Raw genomic sequence first — 15,866 nt, forward strand, 5'->3', positions numbered from 1 at the left:
GGTCCCTCCAGGAAATTATTGGTGACGTGTGTTACTCATTGGGAAAAGCCGATGTTGCAATAATATGAACAACATGCGCTGTCTTCTAGATTTGAGTCACTTTATAAAAGGGGCTTCAGAGGGGGTGAAGGGCAATGGCATACTCGAGATGAAGGGGGAGGAAGAGTTACTCGGAGCTGAAGCGTGTTACAGAGCAGAACCGGCCCAGGGCGGTGGGGTTGGGGAGGGCATCTGAACTGAACTGGTACATTTTTGTCATTATTTCCTCGATACTGTATTTATAGACCGTTTATATGATAGTAGATATTACAAATTTAAAAATCAATGGCAGTCACTTTATTGAGATATGATCCACATATAAATTGCTGCATCTACTTAATATATGTCTATATATATGGACCCATGTCTATAATACATACATAGACAGCTGTTTGAGATACATGTGTGTCTGTAAAGCCGTCACACCACTGAGACCATGAGCATGGATAACATTGCCTCCCCAGAGTTCTTTCTGTCCCCTTTATGGTCACTGTTGTGGGGGAAATGCCCGAGATAATCAACTCATAAAGAATAGTGTTTATTTTGACTTCTGGCTTTGGCAGTTTTGGATTCTGAACTCTTGGCCTGAATTTTTTAGGCCAGTGTTAAGACAGGACATCAGAGCAAGGAGTGTGTGCCACAGGGAAGCTGTCACCTCATGGCCAGGAAGCAAAAAGAGGAAGAAGCCAGGGTCTCAGTGTCCCCTTGACAGGCGCACTCTGAGTGGTTCAACTTCCTCCAACTAGGCCCCATTTCTCAAGCCTTCCAATATCTTGTCAGCTGTGGTAACATGTCCGTAATCCCCAGGGGCCTCATAGATCCGAGGCCTCACTACAGTTTGAGCATAGGTAATAGCAAGACCCTGTCTCTGAAAGAGAAAGAGAGACATCATGTCTTAAAATGTGTACTTTCTTTATTTTTCAAGACAGAGGGCAGCTGACACCTAACAGCCCCATGTGGGGAGGGAGTGTGGAGACCAGTGGTTGAGAGATAATGTAGGCTTATGTCAGCTGCCTCTGTATCTGTTGGGGTTATTTACATGCCTTACAATGTTCAGCAGGACTTTCAAAATAGAGAAGACACAGGTTCCTTCCTCTTCCTGGGTTCTCTTCGCCACCTCCTCACTCCTCCATCTCAGTGGCTGAGCTTACAGAGTCCTGGCCTGGGCCTCTCTCAGTCTTCTCACCTCACAGAAATGTGCGCCACCTGGACCTCCCTCAGCAGCCCCCAGCTTCCTGTTGGGAGGTCCTGAGGGGGAGTTGCTGGGCACCCCCACCCTTGAAGGCTGGCTGGCCCTCTCCATGGCTTCCTAACAGCAAATGAGAACGCTCAGGACCGTCTCCTCTATCAACGCCCCCTTCTGTCCTGGGGTCCCCACTGGCTTCCTTCCCACCTCTGCCGCGTCCAGCTTCTTGATGTGGGCCAGCTTTGCCAGCTCCCCCATCTAGTCACCAGTTTGTGTACCTACATCCCGGTATCTGACTTACCTCATGAGCCATTTCTTGAACCAGTGTGCACTGTTACCATGACTTTCCTTGGGCTTATTTCATTATTCCTGAAGCTCTCCCCAGCTCCCCTTAGCTTGCCCTTCCTCATACCCAAACCCACTCCTCCGACCACCACAAACCTCTTCTGTTAGCCTGACCACACATCCTAGGTTTCCTGAGGTCTCTGAGTTGGTCTCTCTGTCTACTTTTCCCACACAGTTCTATGGAGTGCTATGTTGATGACTCGGACCCAGGTTATGTTACCCAAAGATGCCCAGGTTATGTTACCCAAAGATGCCCAGGTTATGTTACCCAAAGATGCCCATGTTATGTTACCCAAAGATGCCCATGTACTTGACCACATTTAGAAATCTCATCTTCCACTGACTAGCACAAAAAAAAAAAAAAAAAAAAAAAAAAAAAAAGCCCTCACTACTGGTCAAAGTGCAGAGGCTAAGAGTATGTGGAGTGCTCAGCCACGGAGAGGCATCTGTCATGCCCCTACACCCTACAAGGCTCAAGGGCCATCCCAGGAAGAGAGGGTGGGGACTGTAAGAACCAGAGGTGGAGGAGACCCAAAGTGACCCAGCATTCTGTAGTCATGACCCAGCCACAGACTTCAGAGCGCCCAGCTGCTGTGGTTGCCCCAGCCAAGACCAAGCCGGTTAGCATTCCAGCATGGAGGGAGGGAGGAGGGGCTGGCAAGCCTCCACACTTCTGCAACTCTCACTGCTTTTAGTCAGGGGATGTGCCCGGTGCGGGCATCTCCTTGTAAGTGCTGGCTCAGCCCGGGGCCATGACTGCTGCCCACAGACAACATGTCTGGACTATCAAGAGCTTCCTAACTGCGCTCCCCCACTTCACACTGGATCGGCATAGTTTTTCCCTTGTCAGAAGCAGCCTGACTGAATGAAGATTAAAACTGAAAATGCTTGTCTCCAGTCCTCACATCATGACTCTGGCGGTGTCCGTGGATGGTAAGCCCCTCTGTCCTCTGAGCTGGGGACATTTTTTTCCCTAAACTGTCCTTCCATTACCTCTCACCTATGATTCATACTACAGTCATTACCCACCATTTACCTTTCTCAGAATATTCCTGAACACCCCCCCCCCATCCCAGCAAGTGCTTATTGTATACGGGTGACACCATCATATGAATTCTTGACATTCAGGAAAAGAGGAGATATGTGCTCAGAAACTTTCTGGTTTGGGTGCAGAGCCTCTCTGAAAAGCCAGCAGCTGGTGCAGAAGGTGGGGGATAACGAATCTGGGCTGCTCTTCTGGGACTGCAGTGTGCCGCCTTCAGCTTCTCAGAGAGACCCAGCAGAAAATGGGGAGCACTCACCAGTGAGGCGAGCGGTGCGCGATAAAACATCGATTTCTTCTGATCTCCTGTGGACAGACTACATAGAAAGTTGTCTTCCGCTTTTACTTCCCTAGTCTCCATTTCTGACTCTACACCCACCCCTCTCCATCCCACATGCCCAGGACAGGCTTGGGACACACTCTTTTCTCCACAGTGCGCGCAGCGCGCGCGCGCACCTTCCCCTCCATTCTTAAGCTCGAGCTGAATTCACCGCTGGGGGCGGGGTGGGAGGACTGGAAACCGATCTGGAGCGTTGGGTGAGGGTGCGCCTGGGGAAATCAGACCAACCAGGCCCTGAGAGGGCTGGCTTCCCATGGGTGACCTGCCAGGGGAGCTATGCGCTGGGCGCTTCTGCGCTTCTAGTGGAGCCTGTCTTAGGGAAGTCTGAGGCGCTTGCCAGGGCTGGCGTTACTCCCCCAGCTCCAGAGTCCAGGAAAACCAAGCAGGGAAACAGAACAGATCATGAGGTCAGTGTGGGCCTCCCTCCCCCAACACCGCTGGCTGCTTCTGGCGATGCTCTTTCTTGAGGTTGTGGGCTATGACATACTATTTGACCCCAACTGGGGGTTTGACTCGTATGAAATCACCGTTCCCAAAGAGCTAAGGTTTAGGAAAGGGGAGCAGGGTGCGGACAGTTCTTTGTCGTACCTCTTACTGATACAAGGCAAGAAGCATGTCATTCACCTGTGGCCCAAGAAGTTACTGTTGCCCAGACATTTGCCTGTTTTCTCCTTCACTCAAGAGGGCAGTTTGGTAGAGGATTACCCACATGTACCAAACGAATGCAATTATGTGGGCTCCGTGGAAGGTTCTCAGGAATCGGGAGCTACTCTGAATACATGCATGGGGGGTCTGCGAGGCATCTTGAACATAGACTCCAGTTATTACCAAATCGAGCCCCTCAGGGCCTCTTCCAGTTTTGAACACGTTGTGTATCTCCTAAATAAGGAAGAATTTAGCAATCAGAGCTGTGGTGTGGTTGATGAAGAAACCAAGGAGGAAACCGCCCCGCAAGAGGAAATGGCTAGAATAGAAAGCTTTCATCAATCCTACCATCACCAAAAGTTCTTGGAACTGGTCATGGTCTTTAATTGGGAGAGATTTGTGTTTTTACAAAAGAATTTTTCTAGAGTCGTTGATGATGCTATTCTTCTAGCTGCAATTGCGGATACCTACTTTCAGGATGTCGGGTTGAAGATCCAGCTAAAAGCACTTGAAGTTTGGTCGAATAACGACAAAATTTTTACTCACTTTCCCACTTTGGCTGAAGTGTTAGGTCAGTTCGTACTGTACAAAAGAGTGGCGCTGCATTTCCGGCTTCCCTCAGACTGGGCACATCTGTATCTTGGAATACGTTATTCAGATGCTGTTGCATGGTCCTGGGGAAGAGCATGTGAAGAGTACCATGCTGGATCAGCAAGCAGCTTACTTGATGTAAATATCCTAGGACCTGCTACGTGGACTGCTCATGAAGTGGGCCACTGTGTGGGAATGAGACATGACGAGGAGTACTGTCAATGCAGAGGTAGGCAGAGCTGCGTCATGGGTACAGGACGTACAGGGTTTAGTAACTGTAGTTATCATCAGTATTTTAAACATGTAGGTTATAAAATGTCGCATTGTCTATCTGACATCCCAGGACGAGGCTATGTGGTTGAGAGATGTGGAAACAAAATTGTTGAAGACCAGGAGGAATGTGACTGTGGTTCCACAGAAGACTGCAAGGAAGACCTGTGCTGCAGGCCAGACTGTAAATGGAAAGAAGGTGTCAACTGCTCCACGGGGCTCTGTTGTCATAAGTGTGACTTTCTTCCAGCAGGCCATGTGTGCAGGCGGGAAGAGAACGAATGTGACCTTGCTGAGTACTGCGACGGGTTCTCGGCCGTCTGTCCAGAGGATGTTTACAAGCAGGATGGAACTCCCTGCAGACACGAAGGACTTTGTTTCAATAAGGGATGCAGATCCAGGTACATGCAATGCCAGGGCATTTTTGGAACCACTGCCAAGGAGGCTCCTCACCAATGTTATGATGCAGTTAATATGATAGGCGATCAGTATGGTAACTGTGGCATCTTAAATGCTACTCGATATCAAAGGTGTAATAGGGACAACGCAATCTGTGGCAGGCTACAGTGTATGAATGTTAAAGCCATCTCCAATTTGCCAGATCACTATACTATACTATCCACCTATCTGAAGACAGATAATCTCCTATGCTGGGGCACAGGCTATCATGGAGCCATGATACCCCATGGGATACCTGATGTAGGTGATGTTAATGATGGCACCTCCTGTGGTCATGACCAGGTGTGTATTAACAGAACTTGCGTTGATGTTGTCAACCTGAAGTTTGACTGTTTTCCTAACAAGTGCAATAGCCGAGGTGTCTGCAACAACAGAAGGAACTGCCACTGCATGTATGGCTGGGGACCCCCGTTCTGTGAAGATGTAGGATTTGGCGGGAGTATTGACAGTGGACCCCCTGGACCCATGGCAGAGGAAATGTTCCCATCATTTCGAGTTAAGTATATTATGTTGATACGTGTTTTTTTATTCGTCATCTCAGTGATCTTTGTGGTTTTTAAGCAGCTGATTAAAAATTTGTTTCATAACAACCAGCAAAAAGAACCAGAGCAGATTCAATCTGAAACAGATGATGACATGTCAGAAATGTAATCAGGCAGCCCTGTCACCTAACACATTTGGCTACTTAACAAGCTTATCATTTATTCACATGACTAGAATGATTTCACACAAATTTACCATGCCTTTAAAATCAGCAAAAATAAATGATATTCTTGTTTGGAAACAAATCAGTGCATTTTTTCCCCCTAGGATTCATTCATTTTCAATTCAGTTTGGGATCAAGCGTTGGATTACCTGAAAAGACTATTAATGGCCTATCTGAATGCAGTCAGGGAACGACTCGTGTTCAGAGTACAGTCCTGTCTTAGCATCCTGGTGAAGTATGCTGACTTCTCCCCTGTGTGTTTCAGCTTCTTCAGGGCTAGCATCTACACCTGTGCACATGCACCTGGGCACCCGCTGCATGCACCTGGGCTGCATGCACCTGGGCACCAGCTGCAGGATACTTGGTGATATCACATTTTATAAATGAAAAAAACAAAACAAAACAAAACAAAACAAAAAAACAGCCCATGTGTTACAAGGGTTGATCCCTTCAGCGAGACTTTCTGTCATATTTCTTCTGGTGGATACAGCTCTGTCTGTTGCTGTGTGGTTTCTGACTTGCTGTTTGAGGTGATCTCCAGTGGGACCGCTATCCTGAACTGTCATGACACCTGCATTTCTGTACAGCCTATAGAAGATGACAGTCCTTAGCAGTGTTGGGAGCATGGCTATTAACAAAATTTAATGTTTGCTCTGTTTTTTTGGTAGTTTTTTGTTTGTTGGTTAACTTGAGCCTCAATTGAGAAACTGCCTCCATCAGATTGGCCTGTAGGCAAGTCTGTGGAGCATTTTCTTGATTCATAGTTGTTGTGGGAGGACCCAGCCCACCGTGGGTGGTGCCACCCCTGGGCAGGTGGTCCTGGGTGGCATAAAAAAGCAGACTGAGCAAGTCATGAGGAGGAAGCCAGTAAGCAGCACGCTCCACGGCCTCTGTTTCAGCTCCTGCCTCCAGGTTCCTGCCTTGTTTGAGTTCCTGTCCTGACTTTCCTTCATGATGGACTGTAAAGTGTAAGCCGAAATAAACCCTTTTCTTCCCAAGTTGCTTTTGGTCATGGTGTTTATCACAGCGGTAGAAAGCACACCAGGGCGATGTGTCTGTCTGCATTCACTGGGAGGTCTATTTGAGTGGCTCCAGGTTTATTGCACCCCTAAGAACAACTGAAGAACATGAAGAATGCCTTTTATTCCCAACATCCTTCAATGCTCTGCCTCTAAATCTCTCCCTGTGCACAGTACTGGCATGGTGTGGGGAGGGAAGCTGAAGGATTTCCCACAAGGCGTCATTGCCACTTCTGCCTCCAAGGAGAAGCTCGTCCCTCTCCATACTTGGGCCATCCCAAGTTGTTGTATCCTGTTCAAGACCAGATCATCCTGATGTTCCCACTGAGACAGCATGACAGCCTTCTGTACCATATCCCAGTTTGCTGTGCCTTAGTCACGGAGTTATAATCAAAGCCAAAAACAGGGCAGACACAGCTCATCATCTGGCCTGTCTAGACTACTTTGGGTTTGTTTTCACTCAGAGGAAAAAAATGTAAACAACTTTAGTTTTGTGATGATCATAATTCTAAACATTTATTAAGCCTGCCGGCCACGCAATGTCCTGAAATATAAGGACACTGAGTCACAGCTGAGTACTGATAATGATGGACAACATTACGGAGAGCTCACTGTGTGCCAAGCCATGGTCTAAAGAATTTCATGTGTGTTGCTGTATATACTGTTAAAATGATTCTGCTCTAGGTGTTTTTAGATTTTTAAATTTTATTTTATGTATATGAGTGCTTGCTTTAAGGTATGTATATATGTATACTACATGCTTTGATACCCAGAAGAGGACATTGGTCAACATCCCTAGCCACCATGGAAGTGCAAATCAAAACTACTCAGATTTCATTTTACACCTGTCAGAAGGGCTAAGATCCCTAAAACAGATGTCATGTGATTTCAATCATTTAAAATCCGTTAAGACTTGTTTTGTGGCAGAATGTACGGTTTGTGCTAAATAATATTCATCTTCACTTAGTTTTCTAATCTTGTTGAATGGGATATTGTGTGCGTTTGTTGAGGCCAATAAGTCCGTAGTGATGCTGAAGTCCTGTGTTATATTTTGATATCCTATCTGGGTATTATGTCCATTGTTGAAAGCACAGCATTGGAACTTATCATTATTGCTGTAAAGCTAATCTAATTCTCCTTCTCATTCTGTCTGTTTGGTACATAAGTGCTTATAATTGTTTATCTTCTTTATGAATTGTTTGTTTTTCTTCTCATTTACTACTGTTACTTAAAATACAATGTTGAAGATGGATAAACGACGATGAAGTCTTCAAAGGCCATGGTGCTTAGGCTGTGCTGAGCACAGTTCTAATTGTGTCAAGGCATTCCGTGCAGTATTTTTTTGATCTATGTGCAGTTATGGCGCAGGATGATGTACCAGCAAAAGGTACCAGCATTATGACTTTCTAAACCTGAATCCACCTTATTGCCTATAGAGTGTGCAATATTTTTTAAAAGCATTTGGCAATATAGTAAGTAATATTTTTCCTCCTATACCCTTATAAAAGTCACAAATCACAAGGGGTGGCAACTGGAAGTTACCCAAATACAGTGTTTAAAATGTTCAAAACAGAGGATCCTGTCAAGACTCAGACTGAACACCTTTATGTTTGGAACTAACACTGGGTCAGTTAATGTCCTAACCTGGTGTGAGCTGATGATTGAATCCTGGGGCCATGTAAGGAGAGAACAGATGCTCTAATGCTTCTGTGTGGCCCTGGGCTCCTTCAAAAACCAACACTAAGTTTTGTTCCAGGATATAAAAACTGGACTGAGTGTGGACAGGTAACCTCGGGTCAGGCCCAGTACCAATCAATTCTGTTTAATTGCACATTCCTGTCCCTATACCTTTATATCATGTACACTGCTAATCTTTCACACCTTAAGGTTTCTTCTCTTCCCCCGCTCATGGCCCTTTCTAGCTTCATAGGTGCTACTGATACTCTAAATCAATGGTTCTCAGCCTCCCTAATGCTGAGACCCTTTGATACAGTTCCTCATGCTTTGCTGACCCCAACCACACAATTACTTCATTGCTACTTCATAACTGTAATTTTGCTACTATTATGAATTTTAATGTAAATATCTGATATACTGACTATCTGATATGCGACCCCCAAAGGATTGTGACCCACAGATTGAGAACCACTACTCTAAATCTAGATATTCGATACTAGGATCCACAAGTGAGAAAGAACATGAAGCATTTGTCTTTCTGGGCCTGGGTAACTTTACTTAGTGTAATATTTTGCAGTTATATCCATTTTCTTGCAAATTTCATTTTTCTTTGGAGCTGAATAAAATTCCACTGTGTACAGATACCATTTCTTTAATATTCATTCAACAACTGATGGGCACCTAGGCTGATTCCATTTCCTACAGATTGTGAGTAGAGCAGCAATGAACAGGAGTAATCAGATAGCCCTGTCATAGGAAACAGAGTCCTTTGGATGTACGCCCAGCAGTGGTATAGCTGGGTCACACAGTAGTTCTCTTTCTAGTTCTTTGAAAAACTTCCACATTGACTTCCTTAGTTTTTGCACCAATTTACTTCACCACCAACAATGGATAAGTTCCTCTTTTCCCACATCCTTCCAGAATCTGTTGTCTCGTTTGCTTGACAATAACCATAACTGAGGTTAGATGGAATGTCACATTTTAATTTGTGTTTCCCTAATGGTCGATTATGTTGAACACTTATATCTTTGGTAAGTAAGTTCATTCACGTATACGATGTAATATGGTCATATCTAGCTGCCATTTCCTCCATCAAATTTCCATCTTCTTAAGACATCCTTCCAAACTTTATATCCCTTTCTTTAAAACATTTTTTTTTTTTGGTTTTTTTGAGACAGGGTTTCTCTGTGTAGCTTTTGGAGGCTGTCTTGGAACTCACTCTGTAGACCAGGCTGGCCTCAAACTCACCAGCCTCTGCCTCCTGAATGCTAGGATTAAAGGCATGCACCACCATCGCCTAGCTAAAAATTATTTATTTTTATTTTATATTCATTGGTGTTTTGCCTGCACACACACACACACAGACACACACACACAGACACACACACATTTGTGTGAAGGTGTCAGATCTCCTGGAACTGTTCTTACAGAGAGTTGTGAACCATCATATTGGGCTGGGAATTGAACCCGGCCTTTGGAAGAGCAGCAAGTCATCTCTCCAGCCCCTTTTTTTTTTTTTTTGAGACAGGATCTTAATTATGTCCTGACTGGCCTGGAACTCTTTATTTTCAGGCTGGCCTCACATTCACAGAGATCCTCTTTCCTCTCTTTCCCATGTATGTCCTGGGATTAAAGGTGTACAGCACTACACCCAGCCTTAGTTTTAAAAACTGATTATTAGTCATTTGTTTTTATTCTTTTAAGACCTCTGTGCTCAGTTCCATGGCCCATTTTTAAAAGCTGAGTTGTTTGTTTTTGTGATGTTTTTCATGAATTCTTTGTGTATTTGAGATACTAATCCTCTGTCAGATTTATAGCTGGCAAAGATTTTCTCCCATTTTGTCGGGTGTGTTTCTTAATTTGACTTTCTTTTGCTGTATAAGATGTTTTATCTTGTTGATGTTTAAGTTTCATGAGATCCCATCTGTTGATTATTGACCTTATTTCCTTGGTGATCAGAATCCTATTTAGAAAGTCCTAGCTGGGTGGTGGTGGTGCATGCCTTTAATCCCAGCACTTGGGAGGCAGAGGCAGGTGGATCTTTGTGAGTTCGAGACCAGCCTGGTCTACAGAGTGAGATCCAGGAAAGGCTCCAAAGCTACACAGGGAAACCCAGTCTCGAAACCCATACCCTGCAAAAAAAAAAAAAAAGAAAAAAAAAGAAAAAAGAAAGTCCTTACCTATGCCAAAGTGTACTCTTTACTTTTCCCTCTAGATGCTTCAGAGTCTCATGTCTATGTTGGGGTCCTTGACCCATTTGGAGTTGATTTTTGTACAGAACTAAAGACAAGGATTTATTTTTGTTTTTCTGCATGTTGACTTCCAGTTTTCTCAGTACTATTTGTTCAAGATGTTTTCTTTTCTCCATGCAGCTTTTGGTCATCTTTGTCAAACCCCAGGTGGCTGTATACTGATGATACCAGTTTCATAGAAAGAGAACGGCAGTGTTCCTTTCCTATCTTGTGGAACAGTTTGAGAAGCATTGATGCAAGTTCTTCTTTGAGGGTCTGGTAAAAATTCAACGCTAACTCCATCTAGGCCTGGACATGTTTAGACAGGAGGTTTTTAAATTACTGTTTTAATCTTACTGCTTGTTATCTCTGTTTAAGCTATTTGTCTCCTCTTGGCTTATTTTGGTAGGTCATATACACCTAGAGATTAATCCATTTCTCTTATACTTTTCAATTTAGTGGAATATTTTTAAAACAAGACCTGATGATAGCTTGGATTTCATTGTTATCTGTTGTAAGGTCCTTTTCATCTCCAATTTTATTAACTTGGTTATTCTTCCTTTTAGTTTTTTTTTTTTTTTTTTTTTTTTTTTTTTTTTTTTTTTTTTTTTTTTTTTTTTTTTTTTTTTTTTTTTTTTTTTTTTTTTTTTTTTTTTTTTTTTTTTTTTCTTGTTATTCTTCCTTTCAGGTAGTTCAATTAAGGGTTGATCAAGGTAGTTCGATTAAGGTTTCTTTTCATAAAAAAATAACTCTTAGTTTTACTGATTATTTGTAATTTTTATTTCTATCTCATCAATTCCTACACTAATATTAATTTCTTTATCTACCAACTGGCCTTGTGGCTTTAAATGTCTATTTTGGAGAAAGTCCCTTGGGCTGAGAAGAATGTATGTTCTTATAGTGTTTATACAGAATGTTCTGTAGATGTCTGTTAAGTTCATTTAATCTGTGATATTACTTAATTCAGCTATTTCTACATTACTTTTATTGGGAATGACCTGTCAATTGGTGAGAGTGTGGTATTAAAGTCACCCACTACGACTGTTCTGGTTTTGTCTGTGGCATCTGTAAACCAAGGCTTTTTTCTCTGTCCCACCCCATTCTGCAGCCACTTCCAAATAATCACTCAACGGCTTATATTAATTATAAATGCATGGCTGATGGCTCAGGCTTGTTCCTAGCAAGCGCTTATGTCTAAATTAACCCATCTTTCTTGTCTGTGCTTTTCCACGTGGTTCGTGGTTTCTTACCTCATTTTCTACACATTTTGCTTCCTCAGTGGCTGGCTGGCGTCTACTTGACTATGCCCTTCTTCATCTCTGTCTTCGGTTTGATTGTACTGTCTAACCTTCTGCCTTGCCATTGGCCAAACAGCATTATTATCAACCAATGAGAACAACACCTATTCACAGCATATAGTATCCCATAGCATTTCTCCCTTTCTGTCTAATCAAAAAGGAAGGTTTTAACTTTAACATAGTAAAATAATATATAACAAAAACAGTTATCAAGTAAGAATCAATTACAATATCTAGTCTGTTTGTATTTGGGAAAATTAAAGAAAATACTCTTACTCTATCATCTATCCTATCTTTGTGAGTCTAAGGTTTCAGATCTAATTTACCTTTTACCATAACTAAGGAAATCCATAATTATAACTACCTAATCTTAAACCCCATCAAAGATGTGAGAAAGAAAATAATATTACCTGAGTAAACAGAAAGTGCATTGAAAGCAACTTCCAAAACTCTAGAAATGACAGAGACATCTGGTTGCCTGGACAGTCCCAAAGTTCTTCTGTAACATTGGGCATCTGTCTTCAGCCTATAGGCCTAGGATATCTGGCAGACTTCTTAGTGAAGCAAGCAATTTGGAGGACTGTCCTGCCTATATGGGCAAAGTTTATCATTTGCCTTCCTCTATGTCCTGCAGAATGTCTGGCAGTTTCTTCTGTGAAGCAGGAACCTGAAGGACCATCCCTCCTTGTTTTGGCAAAGGTCAGCGGTCACTTTCCTATGGGGCTCTGCATGTGCAGTTATACAACATACTGTCAAGAAATCCAGGCAAGAGCAGTTTCTTGCCCAAATGGCTAGCCTTGCCACATTGAAAGCAAACTCCATAAGGAGTTTCTTCAATGCCCGTCATCTCAGGAGTAGATCAGTGCTGCCAGGAGCAGATGTATCTCACTTCAAAAGGATTCTATGTTATTAAAACATTTTAAATGGCATATTTTGTAGGTCTTTGAAGTGTTTGAAGATAGCCTATCTATCTGAAATATATCTCTGTATGACCTTGAAAACCTAACTAATGTGACTATAATTTTGACAAACATGGGTGACTATTAGAGTGTAATTCTTATTAACCTGTGCAGCTTAAGAACTAAAGCTTCACAGTATAAAAATAAACAAGCTATAGAGGTAATACTTTATGTAAAAATAGAAACAGATGTACAGTATAAGGACAATAACCTAGAAATTGTGACAATATACAAAAATATCTTAACCAGAGATAGAAATGTATAATGCAATATGACAAAATAACCTTAATTTGCATCAATATACAAAAATATCCTAAACAGAAGTAGAAACATATATACAGTATGACAAACTTAATTTTACATTTTTCTCAATATACAAAAATATCTTGAACAGAAGAAGGAACATATGTACACTATAACAAAAATAATTTTGAATTATATCTGTATACAAAAGTATCTTAGAAACATATATACAGTGTAACAAAAATAACTTTGAACTTTTATCAATATACAAGAATCATACCAATGTAAATTATTTAAAACTTATAGTCTACCTTTTAATCATGCCTATCCCCCTTTTTTTCAATGAGATCACTGAGTTTAATCTCTATTGTTCTGCCTCCAACCCTATAATAACTTATTACCAACCCCCTGTAGATGACAATTATCCATAAACCTGAGGAAAACCCAAAAACTACTCACCCCATCTATAGGGAAAGTGGGCATCATGTTCTTAGAATTACTTCCTGCTGTTTGGGGGAAAACGGTGTCTCTATGGGACCCTGTAAGGACTGAAACAATGCTTAAGTCTTAGTAGAACTAGCTGCAACATTGGTAGCCAGTCTCTGAGTAATGGGTAAAGCTTATCTGAAATTCTGGCTGGAGTGGTGCAAGAGGGTGGACCATCTCAGTCAGCCACCTTCGAATTGTCTTGAGCAGTCTGTAGTACACAACTGATCTTTGGATGGCGTTTGTCAGCTTAATGGCATTATAGTGATCCACGAAGAATCATTGTTGTGGGGCCCCATCATCCTTTTGGAGACTTCAGAGATCACTGTTAGGAAAATTTATTGTTCACTGTCTGGAACTTAAACATCATTAATATCAAAATGGAAAGCTTAATTTTTAAGATAGTAATATACCTAAAGAAAAACTTTAAAGAGTCAAATTAAGCCGGGCGGTGGTGGCGCACGCCTTTAATCCCAGCACTCGGGAGCAGAGCCAGGCGGATCTCTGTGAGTTCGAGCCAGCTGGCTACCAATGAGCTCCAGGAAAGGCGCAAAGCTACGCAGAGAAACCCTGTCTCGAAAAACCAAAAAAAAAAAAAAAAAAAAGAGTCAAATTAAATTTGAGGGGAAAGAGATTTGTGACAATAGTTCCTAGATTTTGGTTTTCTTCTGTCCATACCAGGTGGCTTTTCTGATATGAGACAGAGACTCTGGATTTTCTTTTAACAACATGATTGGGTTTAGAGGAGAGAGCCACACTCCAACTCCAGAGCCAGCTTTAGTTTTTAACTGAGTCAAGACAATAAATATTTTGAGAAGTAAGGAGATTTTACTCTGTAGAAGTAATTATACCATCAAGCCAGTTTTTTTTCTTTCCTTGGTAAACTTTTTCCGGACAGTTCTCCTCTCTTTAGATGTCTGTCTGTCCAAAAGTCCATGTCATCCTTAAGATGGATATTTTTATTCTCCTGTAAAGACAAAAACAGAACCCTGCCATGACCCTAATTGGTAAGCTTTTCCTTTCAATATGAATCACCACATCAGTTGATGAACAATCACTTCTCCTAATCAAGAGGTCTCTCCTGTTTGAATGGAATCTTTATTAATTTTGATGGTATCCATAGCCTTTCTTCTCTTGTGGAAACAAAAGTCTCTTGTTTGGGGGATACCTGTTGTTAACTTCTCCCCAAAAATTACTGCAAAATCTTTGTCAATGTTCATTTTCTGCCCACAAAGAGGAAATTTCAGCATTAGTAAAAGGTACTACAATTTTGGTTGGGGTCCATCCCTGTCAATTGACAAAGTCTTAATTTTCCTTTTAGAATCAACTCAGAAACCTTTTCCACATATGTCTTTAATTTTTTTACTGTACTGTGTGGCAGAAATATCCATTCTATGATAATATCTTTCTTCTGCATTAAAATCCCTGTAGGGGAATGTATAGAGGGTAATATAACCAGAATGCAAGCAAGCTCTGGAGCTAAATGATCCACATATGCATCCTGTAATTTCTTTTCCACCAAAGCCAATTCTCACTCAGCTTCTGCTGATAATTCTCTGGGACTATTTAAGTCCTTGTCACCTTTTAAGATTTGAAATATAGATTACTCAGTTCTTGGGCTGTTACTTCAATAGTGTGCCATAGATGAATAATGTCTTCCTGCAATCTTTGAAAGTCATTAAGAGTCTGCAATTGATCTTTCCTAATTTGTACTTTTTGGGGTTGAATGTCTTTGTAGACCTATTTTATACTCTAAATAATTAATAGAATATCCTCTTTGTATTTTTTTCAGGAGCAATTCATAATCTTCAGCAGGACAAAACTTCATTTCTTCAAAGATTTTTTTCTAAAGTGTCTACATTTGAATCAGCCAATAAGATATCTTTTGGGGAATATTATTTTAAGGCATGTTACTTTTGTTTATGTTACATTTGTTGAACTCTGTGAAGCTGTGTTACTGTGCCTGTTTAAAACACCTGATGGTCTACTAAAGAGCTGAATGGCCAATAGTGAGGCAGGAGAAAGGGTAGGCAGGGCTGGCAGATTGTTTTTTCTCTAGTATTTCTCTGTGTTGGATTCCACTTTCGTATCATCCATTGCCTTCCTTGCTTCACTCAGCTGTCTGTGTCTTTGAACATACTACCACTGAGTTCGCTAGGATTCCATTCCCTATTGCTAGATGCCGTTGCTGCAGGGTTAATAGTTTTTAAGGAGTGTGCAGGAGAGTGAAAAACAACCAAGGATGGTATGGAATAAACTTGGATTTTAGTTAGTAAGATTAGCAATGGGGTGGGGGAGTTGAGTGGGTAAAGGATAAGGATTAAGTACTA

At 41.9% G+C, this 15,866-nt stretch overlaps 1 protein-coding gene across 1 annotated transcript; it reads left to right on the plus strand.

Annotated features, from left to right (window-relative positions):
- The first annotated feature begins 2,124 nt into the window (after positions 1-2,124).
- Adam30 (ADAM metallopeptidase domain 30) lies at positions 2,125-6,351 on the plus strand. The gene is made up of 2 exons (XM_028860927.2): positions 2,125-4,417; positions 4,532-6,351. The coding sequence occupies exons 1-2, from the start codon at positions 3,355-3,357 to the stop codon at positions 5,566-5,568; spliced, it is 2,100 nt and encodes a 699-aa protein (XP_028716760.1). The 5' UTR covers positions 2,125-3,354; the 3' UTR covers positions 5,569-6,351.
- Positions 6,352-15,866: the final 9,515 nt, after the last annotated feature.

This window comes from Peromyscus leucopus, chromosome 6 (assembly GCF_004664715.2).
Source record: "Peromyscus leucopus breed LL Stock chromosome 6, UCI_PerLeu_2.1, whole genome shotgun sequence".
In the NCBI taxonomy this organism is placed as follows: domain Eukaryota; kingdom Metazoa; phylum Chordata; class Mammalia; order Rodentia; family Cricetidae; genus Peromyscus; species Peromyscus leucopus.